The sequence below is a fragment of the Larus michahellis genome, chromosome Z, assembly GCF_964199755.1.
Source record: "Larus michahellis chromosome Z, bLarMic1.1, whole genome shotgun sequence".
NCBI classification, from domain to species: domain Eukaryota; kingdom Metazoa; phylum Chordata; class Aves; order Charadriiformes; family Laridae; genus Larus; species Larus michahellis.
This window is the reverse complement of record NC_133930.1, coordinates 19,924,734-19,944,144: the sequence shown is the minus strand read 5'-3', so window position 1 is coordinate 19,944,144 and position 19,411 is coordinate 19,924,734. Positions and strand designations below refer to the sequence as shown.

General features: G+C 41.5%; 1 protein-coding gene across 5 annotated transcripts in view; it reads left to right on the top strand.

Annotated features, from left to right (window-relative positions):
- The first annotated feature begins 870 nt into the window (after positions 1-870).
- The window catches only part of SLC38A9 (solute carrier family 38 member 9), a 49,758-nt gene continuing 31,217 nt past the window's right edge, over positions 871-19,411 (top strand). For 2 of the 5 annotated variants that reach the window (XM_074570300.1, XM_074570296.1), the window contains exons 1-6: positions 879-999; positions 9,378-9,529; positions 17,710-17,842; positions 18,419-18,540; positions 18,689-18,752; positions 18,868-18,961. In XM_074570300.1, the coding sequence (XP_074426401.1) occupies positions 9,426-9,529; positions 17,710-17,842; positions 18,419-18,540; positions 18,689-18,752; positions 18,868-18,961 (517 nt within the window). In that variant the 5' untranslated portion in view covers positions 879-999; positions 9,378-9,425. Of the gene's footprint in view, positions 1,000-1,749; positions 1,912-8,839; positions 8,939-9,377; positions 9,530-17,709; positions 17,843-18,418; positions 18,541-18,688; positions 18,753-18,867; positions 18,962-19,411 lie in introns of all 5 variants that reach the window. The other 3 variants (XM_074570298.1, XM_074570299.1, XM_074570301.1) reach the window with 3 other exon arrangements.

Below are 19,411 nucleotides of genomic sequence, written 5' to 3'. Positions count from 1 at the left end.
TGCGCTGCGCTTGAGCAGAACATACAGATTGGGGGTTGTGTCTAGCGTGTTTTGTAATGTTCTCACATGAGGAAGCTCTCTCTGCCGTCTTCCTTCCATGCAATTCAGCAGTTCTCCCAAGCATGAGCTATAAATATCCCTAGAAATTTGACTTTAACCAGTGTGTCAACTACAAAAAGGACACATTCCCAAATTGATTTAATTAGGACCAAAAAAATAACCCCTACGATTAAAAACAGTGAATTTCTAAAATGTGCTGGCTGGCTGATTGTGGCTGTTGTCCAGCCTGTGTACCTGTCCTTGGCTCGGCAGGCATTGCATGCCTCCTGGGATAGATCATTCTCCACTGAAGGCGCTTTGCCAGTCCTGCCAAGAGTCGCACGGTTTGTTTTGGCCAGGATTATGCCCACGCTTTGTCACCCCACTGACTGGCAAAGCATGGAGGCGAATGAGTGAGCGTCTTTTTTTTTTTTTTTTTTTTTTTGATTGGCGTCTCATCAACCATCACCAGCAAATGCAAATCTTTTCTTCACGGCTCTTTGGTAAGTGCTTGTCTACACCGTAGCCCCCGAGCACTGGGTCAGGCACGTTCCGCTGTCGCAGCGGTACTTCGCGGAGGCGAAGCGCGGCGCCTGCAGCACGGTGCACCGGCGGCCCAGCAGCAGACCTCGTTCACACGGACGGAGGGAGGAGACGACCGCAACACCGCCGGCGGCCATGACGCCGCCTCCCCGTGGCCTGGCCAGCACCGGGCACCGCCCCGCGCTGCCACCCGCCTGGGCCGTGGGAGCGACTGGCCCCTTGCCGCCCGCACGGCTCCCTGGGAAGCGTAGTCCTGCACTCGGCAGCGCCCGCACGCCTGCCTCGGCGGGGCCGCCCCCGGGAACTACGCGGCCCGCCCCGCCCGCTACCGCCGGCAGCCTCCTGCCGCCGCCCGGCCCCGGGTGCTTCCTGTTGCCGCCGCGGGAGCGGAGCCAGGCGGTGCTGCCGCCGCCGCAGGTAGAGGGGTCCCCTCTGTTGGTGCAGCGCCCTCGGGCCCGGCCGGGAGGGGCGGGAGGGGCGGCTCGGCGGGGCGCGCCGGGGGGCCCTCGGGGCTGGGGCCGGGGGGGCGCCTCCAGCGCGGTGCCGCAGCCGCTGTGGCCGCCCGCAGCCCGGTTTGCTCAGCCCCCGCCGAGACCAGGCGCTGCCTCCCGCCGGGGCGGGCCCTGGGGCGCCCGGCCTGCCGCCGGGGACGGGGGGGCACGGGGGAGGAGCGGTGGCACCGTGTAACGCCGTACGTGGGAAAGCGGACATCAGAGCGGTGTCTGATGTACGGAAACGGCGTGACAGCCTTTCGGGAGATCCAGGAATCAGGGAAAAAGCTGACATCGGTTTTGGCGGGCGTGTGGATCCATTAACCAAAAAAAAAAAAAAAGGTGTTAAAAATTTAAATTAATCCCTAAGGTGGTAACTTTACTGTCTTTTAAGTATTTCTTTACAGTCTCCACAAAAAACCCCACCTATATACAAATGATAGATGCTTCATCTGTTGAAGACAAATCAAATTAATGTTCCATTTCTTCTTAATTTTACTTAGATTTACTATCTGTCAGCAACCACATACCTATTGGTGTATGTGTACCTGAGGTACACAGAAGCTCAACACTGGTTCAGCTTGTATGTTCAAGAGTCTTTTTTTTTTTTTCCCAAAAAGCTACTAACTTAGATTGTTTACGCAGTTTTAATCATCTTCAACCAATACACTTGTAGGAGAGTATGGACAAGCTAACTGGTGACAAGCTGCCCCAGTTTTAAGGAGCTCTGAATGTATGCTACTACACTTAAGACCAGGATAACATTCGTCAGTCCCTTCTGATGGAGGACTCACTATCCCAAAAGAGGAATAGAGGATCTCTTCTGTCCTGCATTGAGGTCCGTGTCTTTCAGTGATAAGACCCTGCTTATTTTTCACAATTCATAAGTGCACAGCCTGAGATTTATGCCTTGAGCTTTATTCATCCATTCACCTGCTTGGAATTTAAGAGAAGGCCAGGTCACACCCAGTGGCACTTTTGAAAATAATATTCCTTGTTTGATCTAAATACTTTCGTTAGTAGATTCTTGCATTTAAACCATGAGTATGAGATGGGGTTTCAGGAGTATTGACTTTAAATAAGAAATGAAACAAAATGTGTCCACACTTTAAATTGTCACAGTTTTATTTGTGTAATCTAATTGACTAGGAGCTATCTCTTTAAGAACCACTAGAAATCTCAAAGAAAACTACTGCTGCACATAAGCACAAGAACAGCTTTTGGTGGTAAAACTCCTACCAAAATAATTTAAGACTGCAGTTGTAATTAAACGGGTTGAAAATTAACAAGTTATAGGTGACTAAGTTCTGTGATCATTTATTTTAAGGTGCGTGACTTCCAAATTAAGAGTTCTGGCTTCATCCATGATGGCTGGTCCACTGGGTTTCCTACACTGAGAAACTGTTGCTAACATCTGTGCAGCAACTCCAGTGTTAGTAATGTGGAGCATAAACAGCTCTTGGAGTTACAGCTGCTGTTTGGCCAGCACCATGTCCGACTGCCCTGGTAGCCATGACGGCATGGTGGAGGCTGTGGTGGGAGTGCCCCTCTCTGCCTTCCTCCCCCTGCCCTCTATGGAAGGTTCTGTGGTAAACAGCAGTCCTACAAACCAGCTAAGCACAGTCTGTGCGCCTGGGATGACTAGGGTGACTGACTAAATGCAGTTGTGTGCCTGCAATGTGGTAAACCTGTTTGGTAACCCTCTTACATGGCGTGGGCTGTAACTCTGCATGATCTGTTATAATGGGTGTCTCATCTTAAAGCACTGACGCACACATCTGTAGCCAAGCTATAAACTACCATCGCTAGATTCACAGTGCAAGCAAACTCATATGGTTTTGTCATCCGGTAAAAAGAAGACCAGATCAGAGCATAAACTAGAATGAGGTTTCTAAATCTGCTGGGTCCTTGTTTTCAGCCCTTGAACTTTTCAGACTTCGTAACCAGGGGAGAAAGAGAGAACCTGAAGGCAGCGAAAGCAGAAACTCATGGGGCAAGCCAGTGAGGACTAATGAAGGTCAAGCCCTATTTAGATTACCACCTGAAAGTCATGTGGAATGTAGCCCAGAGTGGGACTGGGAAAAGTATCTTGAGTACCCGTAGGTATTGCCTCACAGTTTATGACCAGCAGCAGAAAACCTGGATTATTAAATTCTCATCCACGTGTTCCCTTTTGCTGCCCTTCTGATGTAGAGCTTCAGTTGTTTGTAGGAGAATTACAAATAGGGCACAAGGGGCATACTAAGATAGCTTCGCCACAGGCAGCCAGTGAAATTATATCCTGAAAAGGAAAGGGACAACAGCATTCAAAGTCTATGCAGACTTTTGACTATTGAAGGATACCTTGACATTAATGGTGTTTGAACATGTAGGTGGTTAGATATTAATAATGGTGAGAACCATGTTGATAGCATATGATTGGAAAAAGTAATTGCTGTTCTAAGCCCTTACCCAGAAGAGAATCCCAATCTTACTTTATCATGCTAACAGTTTGGACAGATTTTTTCGTATCTGGAAGAGTATTTTAAATTTTCCTTCTAGATGTAGCCATTCCTTTGTAAGCGAAAGGAGGACAACTAGGTGTGCTTTAAGGTAGTGTACAGCAGTTCTTAAAAGATGCTACAAATTTATGGGGGTTTTGGTACTGCAAAGGTATGTCAAGAATATATTTCCTTTATCATAATTGTGGAAGATCTCGCTTTTTATCTTTATGCTAATTACAGACATGAAAGTTTAGGGGGGCATTTCGACAGCACTTGATGCTGACTTTCATGGGGCTAACAAAGCTGCAGTATTTCCTCCTGGAGTCAAATGCTTGGAAGACTAAGTAGCAGGTGTCTGTTACATGATGGGTTAGGAGTTTCACAACTGAAAACACTTTCTTCAACAAAGCCGTATTGGGAAGGAGAAGAAATATGGCTGCAGAGGAAACAATGCAGCATGCTGCAGGAGAAAACATAAAATTTCTTCCTTTGTTCCTGCCTTATCAATAAGATTTTAGTTGCGGGAGAATGCAGTCAGCGCTCTCCCTGGTCTTCATCTCTGCTGTCACTAGCAGAAGTTAAGAGAGGAGAGACATGATGTTTGTGGCAGAGGAGGACAGAAAGCAGGTCCCTGCAGGTGAAAGAAGAGAACTTGCAGAAGAGCAGAATGGTGACAAGCTAATGGCAGAGGACCTGGAGAGACAAGAAGGATTTTAGAGAATATAGGGTGCAATATGTTGAGCAGAAAATCCCTTTTTCTCATTCATCACCAAATATGTTACAAAGTGAACCGACTATCTGTGCATGAATAGTTAAACATGCAAACCTGTGTTTAAAAGGACAGAGTTTGCAAAGTTGAAGTATTCAAAGGTTGGAGTATTAAGCTTAGCTAAGTTTAATGAAAGTTGCCTGGGCAGTCTTAGTCATCTTGGTACATATGAATTATGGTATCGATTAGAAATATTTAGTTACCAGGTGATTATTTTTCTCAAGCTGGACAGTACTCAGAATAGGTAAACTTTTATTAGACCAGCAAAGTGATAGTGTTCAGTTCTCTTTTGCAGGAGACTGATCTGCCTGATTAGTTGCTCAACAAACTATAACTGTTCCTCTTGGGCATTTATGGCAGTGCTTAGTACATATCACAGCTAAGTTTTACGTAAAAGTTTCACAACGTTTTTATGAGCTAAGGCAAAGTATTGGTATTATCCTTATTCTAAGGATAGGGAATAAAACACAGGTTAAAAATCCACTAATTTTGAATGCTCAGTTTGAGAGTTACTAGGTCGCTTTCAAAATATTTAACATTACAGTGGTGCACAGCACAAATGCTCTTATGTTTTGCAGCATTACATGAATAGGTTCTAAGCGGAAGGAAAAAAATGTTGAACGTTCTGTCAGAGGTAGGTTGTCCCCCAGGTTGTGGTTTTAGTTACGCTTCCAGTAGTATTGCCTTCTTTCTTCCACAAACCATGCTTGTGTCTCTTCAACTGGAAAATGAAACTGCTGGTTCTGCAGAACTACAAGCTAGACAACCCCAAGCCAGACTCAAAAACAATTATCTTCCTCTTTAGATTGATTTTTTTAGCCAGTTCTATTCCCCAGTCCTGTTCATTCCACCAATACAAGAAAGAAGACAAATAGCTGTGCCACCACAAATGGGGGAAGGAAGGGCTGGGAGAACAAGCAGGAGGGGAGAGCAACGCCTTTAACTCATAGCACTGCTGAAGACAAAGTACCATGAACTCATATCACCAACTCCAGGTACACCACAGCTAGCAGGCACCTCTTTCCCGCTTGCAGGAAAATCCAGTTTGACAACAAATGAGTCAGGTATCCTTAAAACAGCATTCTCCATTTCCAAGCAGCCATACAATAATTCCCAGAGATCCATAGTAATTCTCTGAATATGGCAGTGGGCGCGTGGAAACGGTAACCGCAATGTGTCATAAAATATACAAGCAGAATAAGAATCAAGCAGCTTTGATTTTTGGCATGAATTCTTTGTGTTTGGTATCCCAGTCCTTATTATACGCTTTTAAGACCATATAGACAATAGTGCATGTCATATCACGGGTTTTTGAAAGAAACATTTAGAAAGAGGTGAACATAGCTTAGATGCTCAGTATAAAAAAATCTTTAGATAACTAGGATGCTGGGAAAGTAAGCAGTTGAGAAGAGGTTTTTGTAATGGAAAATGTCAGGCAGTAAGTTCAGATAGCACAACAGGCTCAATCCAGTGTATTAAAAACATTTATTGAGAATGCAGTCCAGCCAAAAGGAGTAGAAATTGGATAAAAGAGAGGTTAATTAGGTGCATTCTTCTTCATTTTGCTCTTATGCTTACAATTTTCTTTAAGCGGTACTGGTTCCAGCTGCAGCCTTTGCATAATGATAGCAGCATCTATTTGTAAAGTAATCAGTTTGCTGATCATAAGCTTCACCTATGTGCTCTCAAAAATAAGCACTTAAAAAATAAACTGACTTTGCCAATCAAAGTTTTAAGTAGACCCTAAAGAGTCATAAGCCCCAAATCATGCTTTCAAGCCAAACTTAGTGTACGCTATGTTTTGGAAGGATTATTTTTCTTTATGGAATATTATAAAGCGTTGTGGGTTCTTTCTTTATAGCCATAGTGAAAAGAAAATCAAACTGGTGATCAATGTTGTCTGCATTTGTCAGATTGAATTGTAAAGCACAAATGCATTATTTACAACAGGTTTTAAGGCAGGGATGCATTCAAAGCAGTATCTTAAATTAGCATTTAATGACTGCTTAATCTGCACCGTAAACCAGCGCCTGTAGAAGAAAGGAAGGAAGGGAGCTCAGGGCTGTAGTCTTCTGGAAAATTCTGTCTGAAACCACTCCTGAGTATTTGGGATTTGAATTTATTTTGAGTTTCAGTTCCATCATTAGGAATTTAAATTTTCATCTGCATTTTTATGGCTAAATCCAAAGTGTGATTTAAATTCGGAAAGTGCTCCAAAATGCAAAACAAGTGAGGGATCTGTTTTTGAGACCTAGGTGTTATCTGTTCGGAAAAAGCATGCAGGATGTTAAGGTGAAAAAGAGAAAAGAATGGAATAAACCAAGATAATACCACATTACCAGTCTTCTACCTGAGACCACTGGTGAGGTCTTAGAAAGAGACTGTAGTCTCTAGAGGTGGTAATTAAAAGCAAACAATAAAAGTCTGTGAAGGCTGTTGTGTGTGGTCAGAGGGTTGCGAGAACTGTTTTGTAACAGGAATGGCCGAGGAGTAGGTGGGTATCTGTAGCAGTGCATGAAGTCTCTGGGACCTGTGGTTTGGTTTCAGAAGTATACAGTTGCTGGAGTAAGTTGATGTGCACCGAGGTGAATTAAACAGTGGGAGGGTGCAGGGCACAAAAGGAATGGAATGTAGGGAGGAAGGAGGTGACCTAGAACCATGGAAAAATAAGGGAAATCAATAGGAAAGAAATGAACAAGAGGGGAGCTATAAACGGGGTTTGGAAAGGAACAGAGTGACACATGAAAGGAAATCGAAATACTCCTGTGAACTAAGAAATCTCTTCGTAAACAGTGCTTAGTAAAGGCAGGTTTGGAAAGCAATTTTGACAGTGTGTAGGAAAGACAAAAAACAGAGAGGAAATGATGAGCAAGAATCCAAAAGCTGAGCATCGCCAGAGGAGCTGAGAAGGAGAGAATGTAAGACGTTCAGTTGAGGCCAGAGAACCAGCAGCAGTGATGTGGAATAGAAGGGCTCTACCGTAAAGAATCTGAACTGATGGGATAGAGTGGCAAAAGAGAAGCAGCAGTAAGTTAAGGTGGGTAAGAGAAGCCCCATCTTTGAAAGGCTCTGGAAAGAGGACAGGAAAAAAGCTTTAGAGAAGGTGACAGCAAAAATGAAATGCAAGGGAAAGAGGATGCTACCAGGGCGTGTAAATAGGCTCTTAAGATTGCCTGGATTGTTATCACTGATCGCTTATAATGTGCTCTCGAGCTGAAATGAACAAGGGAAAATCATGCCTTTAAACTCAAAGTCATGCCTTTAAACTTAGTAGCTTCATTCAAATCTTGTCATGGATACCAAAACTGGGAGGGAGCTGACAGCACTGCCAGATGAAATGGCTTTTCCCATGCACTGTCCCCTCCTTTGCACATGCATGCAAGTGTGTGCAACCAGACAACAAGCCCCAAGCTCAACATTGATTTGGATTTAAAGCAAGGCAAAGAATGGTTAATTTTCATCTGGATCAGTCTTCCCAGGCCAGTTTAGTGTGGGATCACACATATGCCCTTGAGCTGAAAGGGCAGGACTGTACTCATTTCCAGGAACTGGAGCCTCCAGTGGTCACCTCCCCTTGAGAGCAGAGAGCCCTTACCTGTGGACCGGGAGCAGGTGCCTGTCCTCTAAAATGCACTCCCTCAGCAGATGGAGCCAGTCTCAGTGCTTCTGCAGCCCCCTGCCACGTGCTTCCACAGTGTTTTCCCACTCCTCCTTTAGCAATTGTTTGAACCCCAGAGAGTTGACGTCGTTGAAAACTGCTAACCTTCCTTCCTGTTTCATCCTCTCCTTCAGATTCTTTATTTTTTTGCCAGAGGCATTAGGGGGATGAGCTAACACAAGAGGATTGGCAATGTGCAGGGATAGAGCCATGTCAGTGCTTAACTTAGGTTGGCGTAGTTTCTGGGATTGGGCCTTTACTGTGTGTTTCCATGAGGATGCAGAAGGATGATACACACCTCGTTCTTTCTATCTTCTGTTCCTCCATCGCCACTCCAGGTTTCAAACATCCAGTGCCATCCTTCCTTACCTTGTGCGAGCTCTGGTTCTCATCTGTCTTTCCTGTGTAACATTCTAAAGCATCAGGAAACAGTCGCCCTGAAAGAGTAGATACTTCTGCCGTTTTTGTTTGCAGAAGGAGTCCTGGCTGAGGAATTCTTCAGGAGGTAGCAGGGATGAGGGCTGTTAAAGCCATTACATTTGTTCAGCTGCACACGAGACCACAGTGAGTCCCATGGTGAGGGCTGTAATTCGGTCTAAGTAGAATTCCATTAGCTTAAAAGCTATTCTGTTCCCCATTGTTTGGCCAGGAGTGCCCTGAATGCATATAATACATAATTATTAATGCATTATTAAACCATTCATTGCCTTTAATTCAAAGTGCCTGGGCACGGTAGGCTGCAATAATCTGATCTTTATTCTGGTAAATACACTGGAAAACTGCATGGGTGTCTGCTGCAAAGTTTGAAGTAATTTAGTGAAACAGTAGTCTCTAATAACTGATAAATTGTTTTCAGCTGTACTGTTACAAATTGGAAATACAGCTCCTTTAAAAATCACACTGGTCTTACAGTGGAGCAGTAAGAAAAGGAGTCCCATGCTTTGAATGCAGGAAGGTAAGACCTATGTATGAATATACTTAACATTAATTTGTACATGGTGGACTTGATTCTTAGCTGTGGTGGCTCAAAGGAAATTCAGATTCTGAGTCTCACTTTTTACAAACCTGTTTCAGTCACAATATAAGCAACAGCATCCATCATATTCCTTTCATTTATATTGCTTGTTGCGGTGCTAAAAGAGAAGCAGAGCACCACTGGTGGTGCATTGACCACTTTACTTAAATGGATAGAGTGTTGTAAAAAAATATTGTCCCTGATGTACTTGGCCTGTGATGTTTGCATTAAGGAAACAGAATTTCAAGTGGCAAGTTGAAGGGATTTTCTGGTTATTTTCACCCAGGAGCTTCTGAAGCTGTGGGACTCTGCCAGTGTTGAATTTGTAGCAGAGACACAGTTTTACTTAACTATGGTCATCTTGTTTAATTTCTTTTAGGTCAGAATAACTGACAGAATCTAGAAGGAGGCGGCACATTCACCAAATATGGAAGACGATACCAAACCTCTCTTGGTTCCTGTGGGAGGTGATGAAAGCAATTATGGAATCATGAACATACAGTTTAATCCAGAAGATTTTAAGTGCAAAAGGTATGAGGAAGGTTGAATCTACAGAATAATTATATAGCAATGAGTTGTTTAATCTTTGTTTTTAGCAACAGAATGCTACAAAGACAGAAGACTAACATTTGGAAACCAGGATCTGAGTACAAACAGTTCCTACTTTGTCTCTATATGATATTATTTCCAAGCACCAGGTGAACAGATGTTTTGTGTTTTGTTTATGAGGAAGAGACTATTCTAATGACATCACTTGAGAGAGGGTTCTCCAATAAGAACTTGGCGTGTGGCTTTTAAAGTGCTCTTCAAACACTGAATGTCATGTGTGTATACTGAAGCATGATGGTTTTTATTTAGCACAACAAACTGAAATGTTGAAAAGATGCAAGAAAGCTTGCCAGATGGTATAGATAAATGGCTGTCACCGTGTGTAAATGGCTCTGTATGCATTCTGCAGGTGATGCTGGAAGAATACATTATTTGCTAGTACTGAGGGAATTGGGCAACATTTACTGCCTTTATGAAAAAAAATGTATTATTTTTTTGAGATTGAGCAAATATGAAAAATTTGGCAGCCCAGCCTGTGAAAATAATACATATCTAGCTAAGTGGTTATTTTGCATGTTTTCTTAGAGTTTAACGGAGTTTAAGGAGGTTGGAGTGGGAGACTTCCTCTGCTGTTGCAGTGAAGGTTTGTGCGAGCTGGGACTGGAACCAAAACTGAGATCGGAGTGGGAACTGACCTTCTTATGCTAGCTGGAGGCACTAGCTCTGCACTTTTAGCCGAAGTAATAGTCCCGTGCGACCTTTTTTATGGCTCCTTTTTTGCCCTTTCCTCCAGCATCGTGTTTCAGTAGAGCAGTTTTCCTGAAGGAACTGAAGATGGCACTGTTGTATACAAAACATCTCGGTGAGGCCCACTTTAGCAAGGAAAAAAAAAAGTTTTTGAGTATAGTATTTTGCTGCTGTCCCAGCCTGCAGCTTTGGAAAGGCGTGAGAGCCTGCTCACACGTTAGCCAGGGGCTAAAGAATCTCTTTGTTCTCTGCGAGCAAAGGAAGGAGGATAAGGGCCTGAGTGAGCCCAGGGGATGAGCGGAGCTCAGATGCAGGAGCATACAGAATTGTGCATATAAAGATTAGGAAACAATAGCGTGCTTTCTGGTGGGAAAAGGAAATGTGCGAAATAAATTCTTGCCTTATCTTCTTTCTGAGGAGTGTCTGAGGCCCTCCTGGCATAAGATGACTGCTAATTTGTATGGCTTTTGGGATCCCCTTGTGTTGGAGGAAGTATGTGTTGTGTTTGAGGAGCAATGGTTTCAGGTGGTGTGGTGATGCAGGAGCAGTAAGAGAAGTTTACACCTTTGCAATATATCAAAATGCCAAGATCCACTTTTCAGAAGTGAAGTTAGGTATTGTTTCCTCATTGTGTGGTGTGTTTTTTTTCTTGTGATTTCTTAAGTTTGGAGACTCAGCTTCATAAAAGGTCATAGCTTGTAGCATTTGGTTACTTCCCCAAAAGCAGAAGCATCTACTTCAATTGCGTTCCCACCTTCACAACCTCCAGCTTTGCAGATCCATCTGCTTAATCCTTATTGCTCCTCCCTTGAGTTCATTCTCCCGTTTTCTACAACATAGTCATTTGCCTTCCAAACATGCAGAGGCACAAAGATGAAGGGCACGAGCCCTGGAATATCGGGAAGGGCTGGAAATCGTAGTGGGGCCAAACAAGGCTGAACTTCATCTCTGCAATCTTTAGAAGAAGGAACAGGGGAGAATGGGCTACCGGGGTCTGTGTCAGATGTGGTGAGAGCAGTGGGGGATTTGAAGGACCTCTTCATGAGAGCTTTAGGGAGTAGCGGCTCCTGGGAGAGAGGTTTATTGAAGTATCAGAGAGTGCAAGTGCAATAGTACATTATTTGCTCTGCTTAGTTTACTCCTTTTTTTAACTCACTATTCAGAAACCTGATATGACGTTTGTGGGTGGTCATTTTGCTTTGATTGAGATAGCTCTTGAAGTGTTTTGTCTGATTTGCTTGTAATCACTGTTTGTCTTTCTTAGTGCTGTTCTGTTCTTTTGTTCGGGTTGTTTGAGATTTGACGGCATTTACATAGTTATTTGGTTTTCTTAACAGCTTGGAGGATTTGGGGTTTTTGAAAGGCATGCTTTACAGTGTTTACATAAGAACAATAAGCTAATTGTTTTTTAGAGTTGTAAATTATTTTGTCTATTATTCTTTTGCTAATTTGGGGGAAATATAAAGCCACTCTTAATCCTCTTAAAGAGCATGTTATTGTTCTTCACAATGACCCGCATTACTCATACCGTATTAGGTGTGTTTTGCCCATTTTGTAGGTCCCTTCAAAAACTAGAATGTCATTGCTGCAATAGCTTATTGATGATTACTGTATGCAAGAGAGGGAGTTTCTTCTTTTTTCTTCTGAATGCCCTTTAAATATTTATTGTCAACAGATACTGCAGTTATCTTCAGGAATACTTGAACCTTCAGAGAAACAAATGATGTTTTGTGTTAGTTGTTTTGCATATGAAAAACCTTGACAGTGCCCCCTGCTAAAAAAAGATCCAGCCTTCTTCCTTCTTCTGTTCTTTCTGAAGCCCTGCAGTGTTCTCACACAATGCAGGAGAGAGATCAGTAGGTGAAATTAACCAGCTATAAATTAAACAGTGTCTGTAGATGGCAGTCGGAGAAGACTTTTTCGTGCAAAAGCGGTTGTTTTTCTTTTATTTTCAAAGTTCTTTTAATTTACACAGAGGTAGACAATGGTCGGGATTAACCTGTGCAAAAATACCGTTTCTGCATTCTTTGTGCTTTTACCACTCCAAACCCATGTGGTCTTTTTACTGCTTTGCCTGCTTTTCCTTTTTCTGTGTCGTTAATATTTTTGGTAATTCCTAATATTACTACTTCCTAACTGGGAAGAATTAGGACCTTCTTAATTAAGAACCTTCATATTTGTTTGTAAGGGAAGAGTAGAATAGCTTTGCCTTTGACACAGAAGAGGGAAGAGTGCTTGAAATGTGGTGTGGTAAAGCTTGTGATTCTTTATTTGTTAAAATGCATATCTGGTGAGCAACAGAGGTGTGCTCTGAAAGGTGATTTTGGTTCTGTATACGGGTTTTTAAGATACTTGTGTGGTCATGCTGTCATCATTATAACGACCATGGTGATAGGAATGTGGAAAAAGTTTAGGTAAAACATATTGCGGAGAGAATTATGATCTCAGGATAAACCATAAGCATACTGTTTACAATGCTTACATAAATTCAGACCAGCTTAGAAAGTAAAAATCAAGTTAGTTGTGGAATTCTTTGTAACAGGTTTCCTTAAGATGAGTGCCCTGCCATCTGTAATGTTCCTATCCAGATAGGCAGTTCCTGATTAAGAAGTAGCAACCTGTGAGTATAGTCTTCTCATTATTACTTTTTCTCCTTACTTTAATTTCCATTATGAATTTCCAACTCTGAACTAAAGATGTCCCTGCTTACTGCAGGGGGATTAGACTAGATGACCTTTAAAGGTCCCTTCTACCTCAACACATTCTATGATTCTACGTTGAATCAGTTTTCCTCCTTGGTTTCTCCTGTGCCATATACAGCATTCCTATAATAATGTGGGGACTCAGTAAAACAATAAAGCCATAGGAATTTAGTGGCTTTATTTTTGTGTAATAATACTATCACATCCCTGAAAAAGTAACAGATTGATATGGCGTTTCAAAGAAATCCGTGCAATAAGCTAAAGTGGCTCCTCGTGGTCATTTTGGAGGAGAGGAGGAGAGGAAAGAAATTGTTAAGCATGCTGTAAAGAGGATTTTTTTTTTGTATTTATTTAAACATGAAAAGTTCACCTAATGTGAAGTCATTGATACCATCAGGTAGAGCAAAAACAGCACTGACACACAAAAAATGTATTACATTGTAACAGCTAAATGCTCACACTACTACTTTTGATCAAACGTCCAGAACCAGTTGCTTGCTATTTAAAAACATTTCAGCAAAGGTACTCGGAAAACAGTATTATTTAGTTTAAAACTTCTTGAGATTTGTACTCACTATACTGCTTCATTGCTCTGCAAGATGTAGTACATTGCTAAAAATATCCAGAAAAAGAGATGTAGGAACATTACGGATGCTAGAAATTGCAAGATTGTATGTAGCTTGCCAAACAAATCTTCCTGTTGTGCTGTTCCCCCTAACCCTCCATATGCAACACTTGAACTTTGCCTAGCACAATATTTGGAAACAACTTGGCTTATGAGGACCTCTTTTTTTTTTTTTCATTGCTTGCAAAAATTGCTACCCAAGTTCATAACATGAGGAGGTTTGGACAGAAGCCTTTTCTTTTCCTGGACCAGCACTAGAATTCTTATTAACTGGTCCTTTGTGTGAGGGAGAAATAGCTAGCACATGAGTGTAGCTGCAGGTTTTATGGGAATGGTTTCTGAGGTACATGCATGGGGCGTAGCATATGGGAGGTGTGGACCTACTGCATGAGATCCTGCATCTTGTCCATATTCATCGTGCTGCAGAAAACAGCTGTGTTTTATACTGGTGTGTTTGCCCTGGTAAAAAGAGCATTGTTTTTCAGGCTAGCTATTGAAATATACATTGCAGTTGTGCTTTTTAGTATGGGTATAATGTGTTCATTGGACACTGTAGTCTATCTCAATGCATGGAAATTGTCTGCACTGTTTTGCATTAATAATCACACCCTCTAGTCATGTAACTGCTCCCCTTCCCCCAGATCACATTGTCCCACGTCCTTTTCATAATGATTTTGCCACATGAGAGATATAATGTGATTGCCTGTATAAATCAGAAAGTTTTGTAGGAATCTGTTGCAGCTGTTGATGCTTGCATGTAGAGAGTGCATGTCTATTAGACTTAAGGTCCTTAAAGAGAGTTTTCCAAAATACATCCCAGATTATATCCTACCTGCTTTGGGCTTTGAAAATCTCAGTCTTTGAGAACTTCTTTGAGTCTTTGAGAGCTTCTGGGACTTCTGTGTGAGTGTGTCCTACAGTCAGCCTTTGATCTGGGTGTAGCTGGCAGCTGGGAAATGATCTTGATCGTAGACAAATCCTAGTGGAGATCCAGGAGGAAAGTTGCATGCCACATAGCTTCCAAGTCAGACCGATGTTTTCTCTAACAACCATAAAACCAATGGCTGGACAGTCTTATTTTAACATAGTCGCTTGCTCAGTAAGACTAGAGGTGCAGTGGTACCCTGAGAAAAAGAAATTTAATTGTTGCTTTAGATCATCTTCATTCTCAACAGATGCACACCAGAAGGGATAAAGAGGGAAAGTAGCCCAAGTACTGGCAGCATTAAACGTGCACTCCTCTAGGCAGGAAGCAATAGCAACAGATATATATAATTTCTTTGAGATATATATAATTTCTTTGGGGTTGTTTAAATTTTGTTTTCCTCACCTGTAGATTCTGGGTCATACCCATCTGTTTTGTGCTTAGATTCTGGGTCATACCAGAATGTTTTGTGCTGGACCGTGAATTGCTTGTTCAATCCAGACTCTGTTCGTAGTAGAGAAGAAAAGGAAATATCTTTCTCTAAAGAATTTCTTATCTACAGACAGATAAGTTTTTGCTACACATGAATTTTTTTCTTCATGTTTGTTTTGTTGTTGACTAACAACATTGCTTTCCCCATAAAATAGGATGTTATATTAATGTTTTCTGTTATTTTAATTTTAAAATCATCCATGGCTTTAATTTGAATTGCTTTAAAAAATAATCTCCTACTGTCTTCCAGTCTGAAAGAACTTTTTTTGACATTCATGTCAGCAGTTGTTGAACACCATTTTGAAGGGAATCTTTGCCACGGATCTGCTCCCTTTGAAACAAAATGTAGACTTCATCTCAGTGTAATTTTTCCACAGTAGCAATGGAAGATTATGGGGATGTACTAATAATATTAACTGAAGGTGGGGAAAGAGGTAGTCTTCATGAAGCTCTTCACACTATGCAGCTGCCATATAATTAGCAAAACACGTACTTTTAGTGTTCTAAATATAATGTGCAGAAAACAGCAGAGCACTGACTGGGGGTGGGGAGGCATTTAAACATATTACATTTCCTGTTTTCATAACTACAGTCTTTATTTTACAGGTCTTCTAATGAAATATTTTTTAGCAGTGTCCAATGATTGGATCAGTCCAATAAATTTTCAGCTAAAACAAGTGAAGTCCTTTAGAGCGGACAGTCCATGAGTATTTTTGTACGTTACATATCTGTGGAATTAGTTAACCCTGTGTGCCTCTGACTTAAGTAATAAAGCTATTGCTTTAAATTTATTCCCGTTTAATTGCAGTATCTCTCTTAATTGTTTGTAAGAACACCAGAAGTCCACACACAGAATTTCCCCCTTAATGTCATAGACATGGGGGGGAAAAAAAGGTCAATTGAGAATGTTTTAAAAATTGAAAGTGTGTTCACTTTCATTACAGTAAGTGGGAAATGACTTAGCAAATGTAAGCCATTGTTTCTGTGATGAAGGAAGATGTAAGAATTAATGAAGTCTAAGGTGAAGGAAAGAATGAATTTGTGGAGAAGGAAGTTATTTTTCACTGTTCTCCACTTTTGTCAGTCAGGTTTTTTTAGTCTCATAAATACTCTTACCTGCTGTGTCCCTGTAAGCACACAGGACTAAGGATCTACCTTCATCTCTTCCAGAGATACAAAAACCAGCTTCAGAGTTGTATTCCATTTCTTCCTTGAGATAAAAGGTGGTGCCATGGTGCAAATGCTTGATGATTCACTGGGAAAGAGAATGGGACCTTTGTCACTGTATTGAGAGCTGGGGCAGGAGGGGCTGACCACATTCCTTTGTAGTCTGAGCCAGAAATGGGCATTGGAAAACAGTTCAAGTAGGCTTCGCTCGTATTACAGGAAAGATGGCATGGATTTATTACTGACCTAATTTCTGCTTTTGGTAGCCTGAAACTTGTTGTGATCTGTACTTTTGTGGGTTCTGTCTTTGGGGTGGTTCTTGTTTCTGAGTGATTTAAACATCAACTTGGAAGAAGAATATCAGAAAGCTGTTGAAATTGCTTTAGGAATTAAAGGCACTGGTGTAAGGGAGGGAACCCCAAAACCCTGTATGAAGGCTTACAGGTCACAAGTATCCCCTCTCTTGTTTGAGAAATTAGCCTGTCAGTGTTAAGAGTGAATGTCACATTTGCCTGTATGGAAGTAAATGATACTTGATTAAAAAAAAAAATCTCTGCAATATCTTGATTAGGTTGCATATTTCCTGTAGCACCCCTTGCAGGAAGCTAGATTTATATTATGTTGTAACTTTAGGAGGAGCTTTCACTCTGATTGCTCTGTACCTGCATGTGTGCAGAGAAAACAAGTGCCATGTGGTGTGGCTGCTTTCTCCTTTAGTGGCTGTGACCATACCTGCAGTCTGACTCAGCTGAGGAAGAGGGAGCGGAGACCACCTGTATTCTGTACATCTCTGTATTAGAGATTAGACCATCTGTTGCTGACAGTCCTGTTCTCTGTGATTACCTTAACTAAATATGAAGGGAAGTTCTGAAGTAGTTCAGAACTGCAAACGGACATCTGTTGTTCCGTGCTCTGACAAACTCCATTCCTGGTTGCATTGGCTTAAAAATAGTGTGAGCACATGGACTTATTTGAGCTTGGTTGCTTCCCGTTAAGCAGAATTTCATACAGTGTTTTTACCTAGATTAGTAGTTCCTAGTCTTTTCATAGGTGGTCCTCATTACCACCACTCATTCCTCTCTTTTTCTCTTTTTTCTGCTTCTGCATTCTCATGCTTTCTGCTTCTACTTCTCTTCCTCATCACTGCTTCTAGCAACACCAGTTATAAGCACTAATAAGCTTGGCCAAGCTTATTAACATGTAGTTCTGGTGTGACTCATTGTTGAAAACTAATAGACTGGATATTAGGTCTGGATTTTGACGTTAGGTTGCCCTGCAGAATCTGGACAAGAGGCCATGTTAATATGGATGATAAGAACACGTGGTTCTTTAATGGATGGCAGCTTCCCTGATGGCAGTGATTTTTTTTTTTGCATTTGCTTTGTGTCAGTGAATGACAGACTCACCCTGAGTGATGCTGAACTGTTCTCTGAGTTGTATGTTGGCTCTTGTGTTCTAGGGTTTTAAGGGGTTTCCTTTTCTTTCTTTTTTTTCCCTCCTTTAGACCATTTCATGTGGAACCTACAAACATAGTCAGTGTCAACGATGACATTCAAAGAGTCACTGATGAAGCTTCAGCAATGAATAAGCGGATTCATTACTATAGCAGGCTCACGTCTCCTTCAGACAGGGCATTGGTAAGGCAAAGACAGGACCAGATAAACTGAGTGGTCTCTGGCATGTTGGGTCTTCAACTGCCTAGGTTTATAAAAGAAGCACAAATAAAGGTAGGGGGAGAACTGTTCTGCAGCTCGCTTTGAAGTAAATATCTAGTAGCTGAGTGCCTTAACAAAGTGTTTTCAAAAGTTACGGTTGACTTTGTGCAATGCCTTCGCCATCCAAAGAAAACATACAAACACCTTGAATTTTTTAACAGTGGTCCAGGCTGCCTAGATGTGTGTACTCATTTATCCCATCTGTAAGAGGATTTAAGCAGTGGTCAGCTGCAACGATTGAACTAGCATGATTTGTGCATAGTATGTCAAAGACATTTTGCAGAAGAAAAATCTATTTTTTTGCTATCTTGCTAAAAATTCTATCAACTGTTTTTTTCATGGGGAGAAAATTAATGTAATCTAACCTTTTTTTTAAAAAAATGCACTTTTCATGGAAAGAGTTTTGTGATTTACAACAGTTGGCTTGCTGTATTTGGGACAATAGTTACTTTGGTCTTTGGTGTTACTAATAAGTCTTGTTTTTTATCCATTTGTTAGATTGCTCCTGATCATGTACTTCCAGCTCCTGATGAAATCTACGTGTACAGTCCATTAGGAACTGCTTTTAAAGTTGACAGTTGCACAGATGGCTATGGTAAAAACTCCAGTATAGTGACAATGTATGTGAAGCACCTTGACATATATTAGCCAGATAATGCATTAGTATTGAATGTTCTATATTGTATTCATAACTATTGTAGCTAAGAGGATAGCATGAAGTAAAATTGCTTCTTAAATTATTCACTGGTGGTTTTCTTTTCTTCCTAGATTTATGATATGGAATACAATGATGGGTACATCTATATTAAGTATCCCTTGGGGAATAAAACAGGTAAAACTATGAAAAATATATGCATATGAAAATGGTTCTGGCAACACGGCTTGCTCTTCATTTTTCTGTAGTGTTGCTGATAAAGAAAGTAAACTGCGTTTCTCCCTCTTAACAGGCAGGCTTTACTTCTGGAATCATTCTCATCTTACTGATGGGCATTTTGACTCTTTATTGCTGCTACAGAGTTGTGAAATCACGGAAAATGATACGTAAGAGATACAAAGCTTCATAATGCAAATATTTCCATTAAGCGTGAAATACAGAGATCTAATAGATTCTTTGTTTGTCTATATCTTTACTATATGTTAGACGTGACATGCCAATAAAAGCTGTTCCTTTGAATGTCTCCCTACTTTTGTAGTCTAGATCTAAGCTCTGTAAGCTAAATGTCTGTCTTCCCTTATTAGATAATCCTTCAGTTCCTTGGGACCTAACTATTCTAGCCAAAGCCAAACTCTTAGCAAGCAACATTTCAGATGTACACTTACTAAGTGTTTGGGGACTTACGGAGCTAGAGGCTTCCCTTCTTCTCCATAAGCACTGTCTAGTTCACTACGTGTGTTTCTGATCGTGTTCTGCAGTGGAACAGCCTGGGCTGTAGCTGCATGCACTTTTGTTTCATGCCTGTAGTACCCTAATATTTGTATATATTCTGTGTT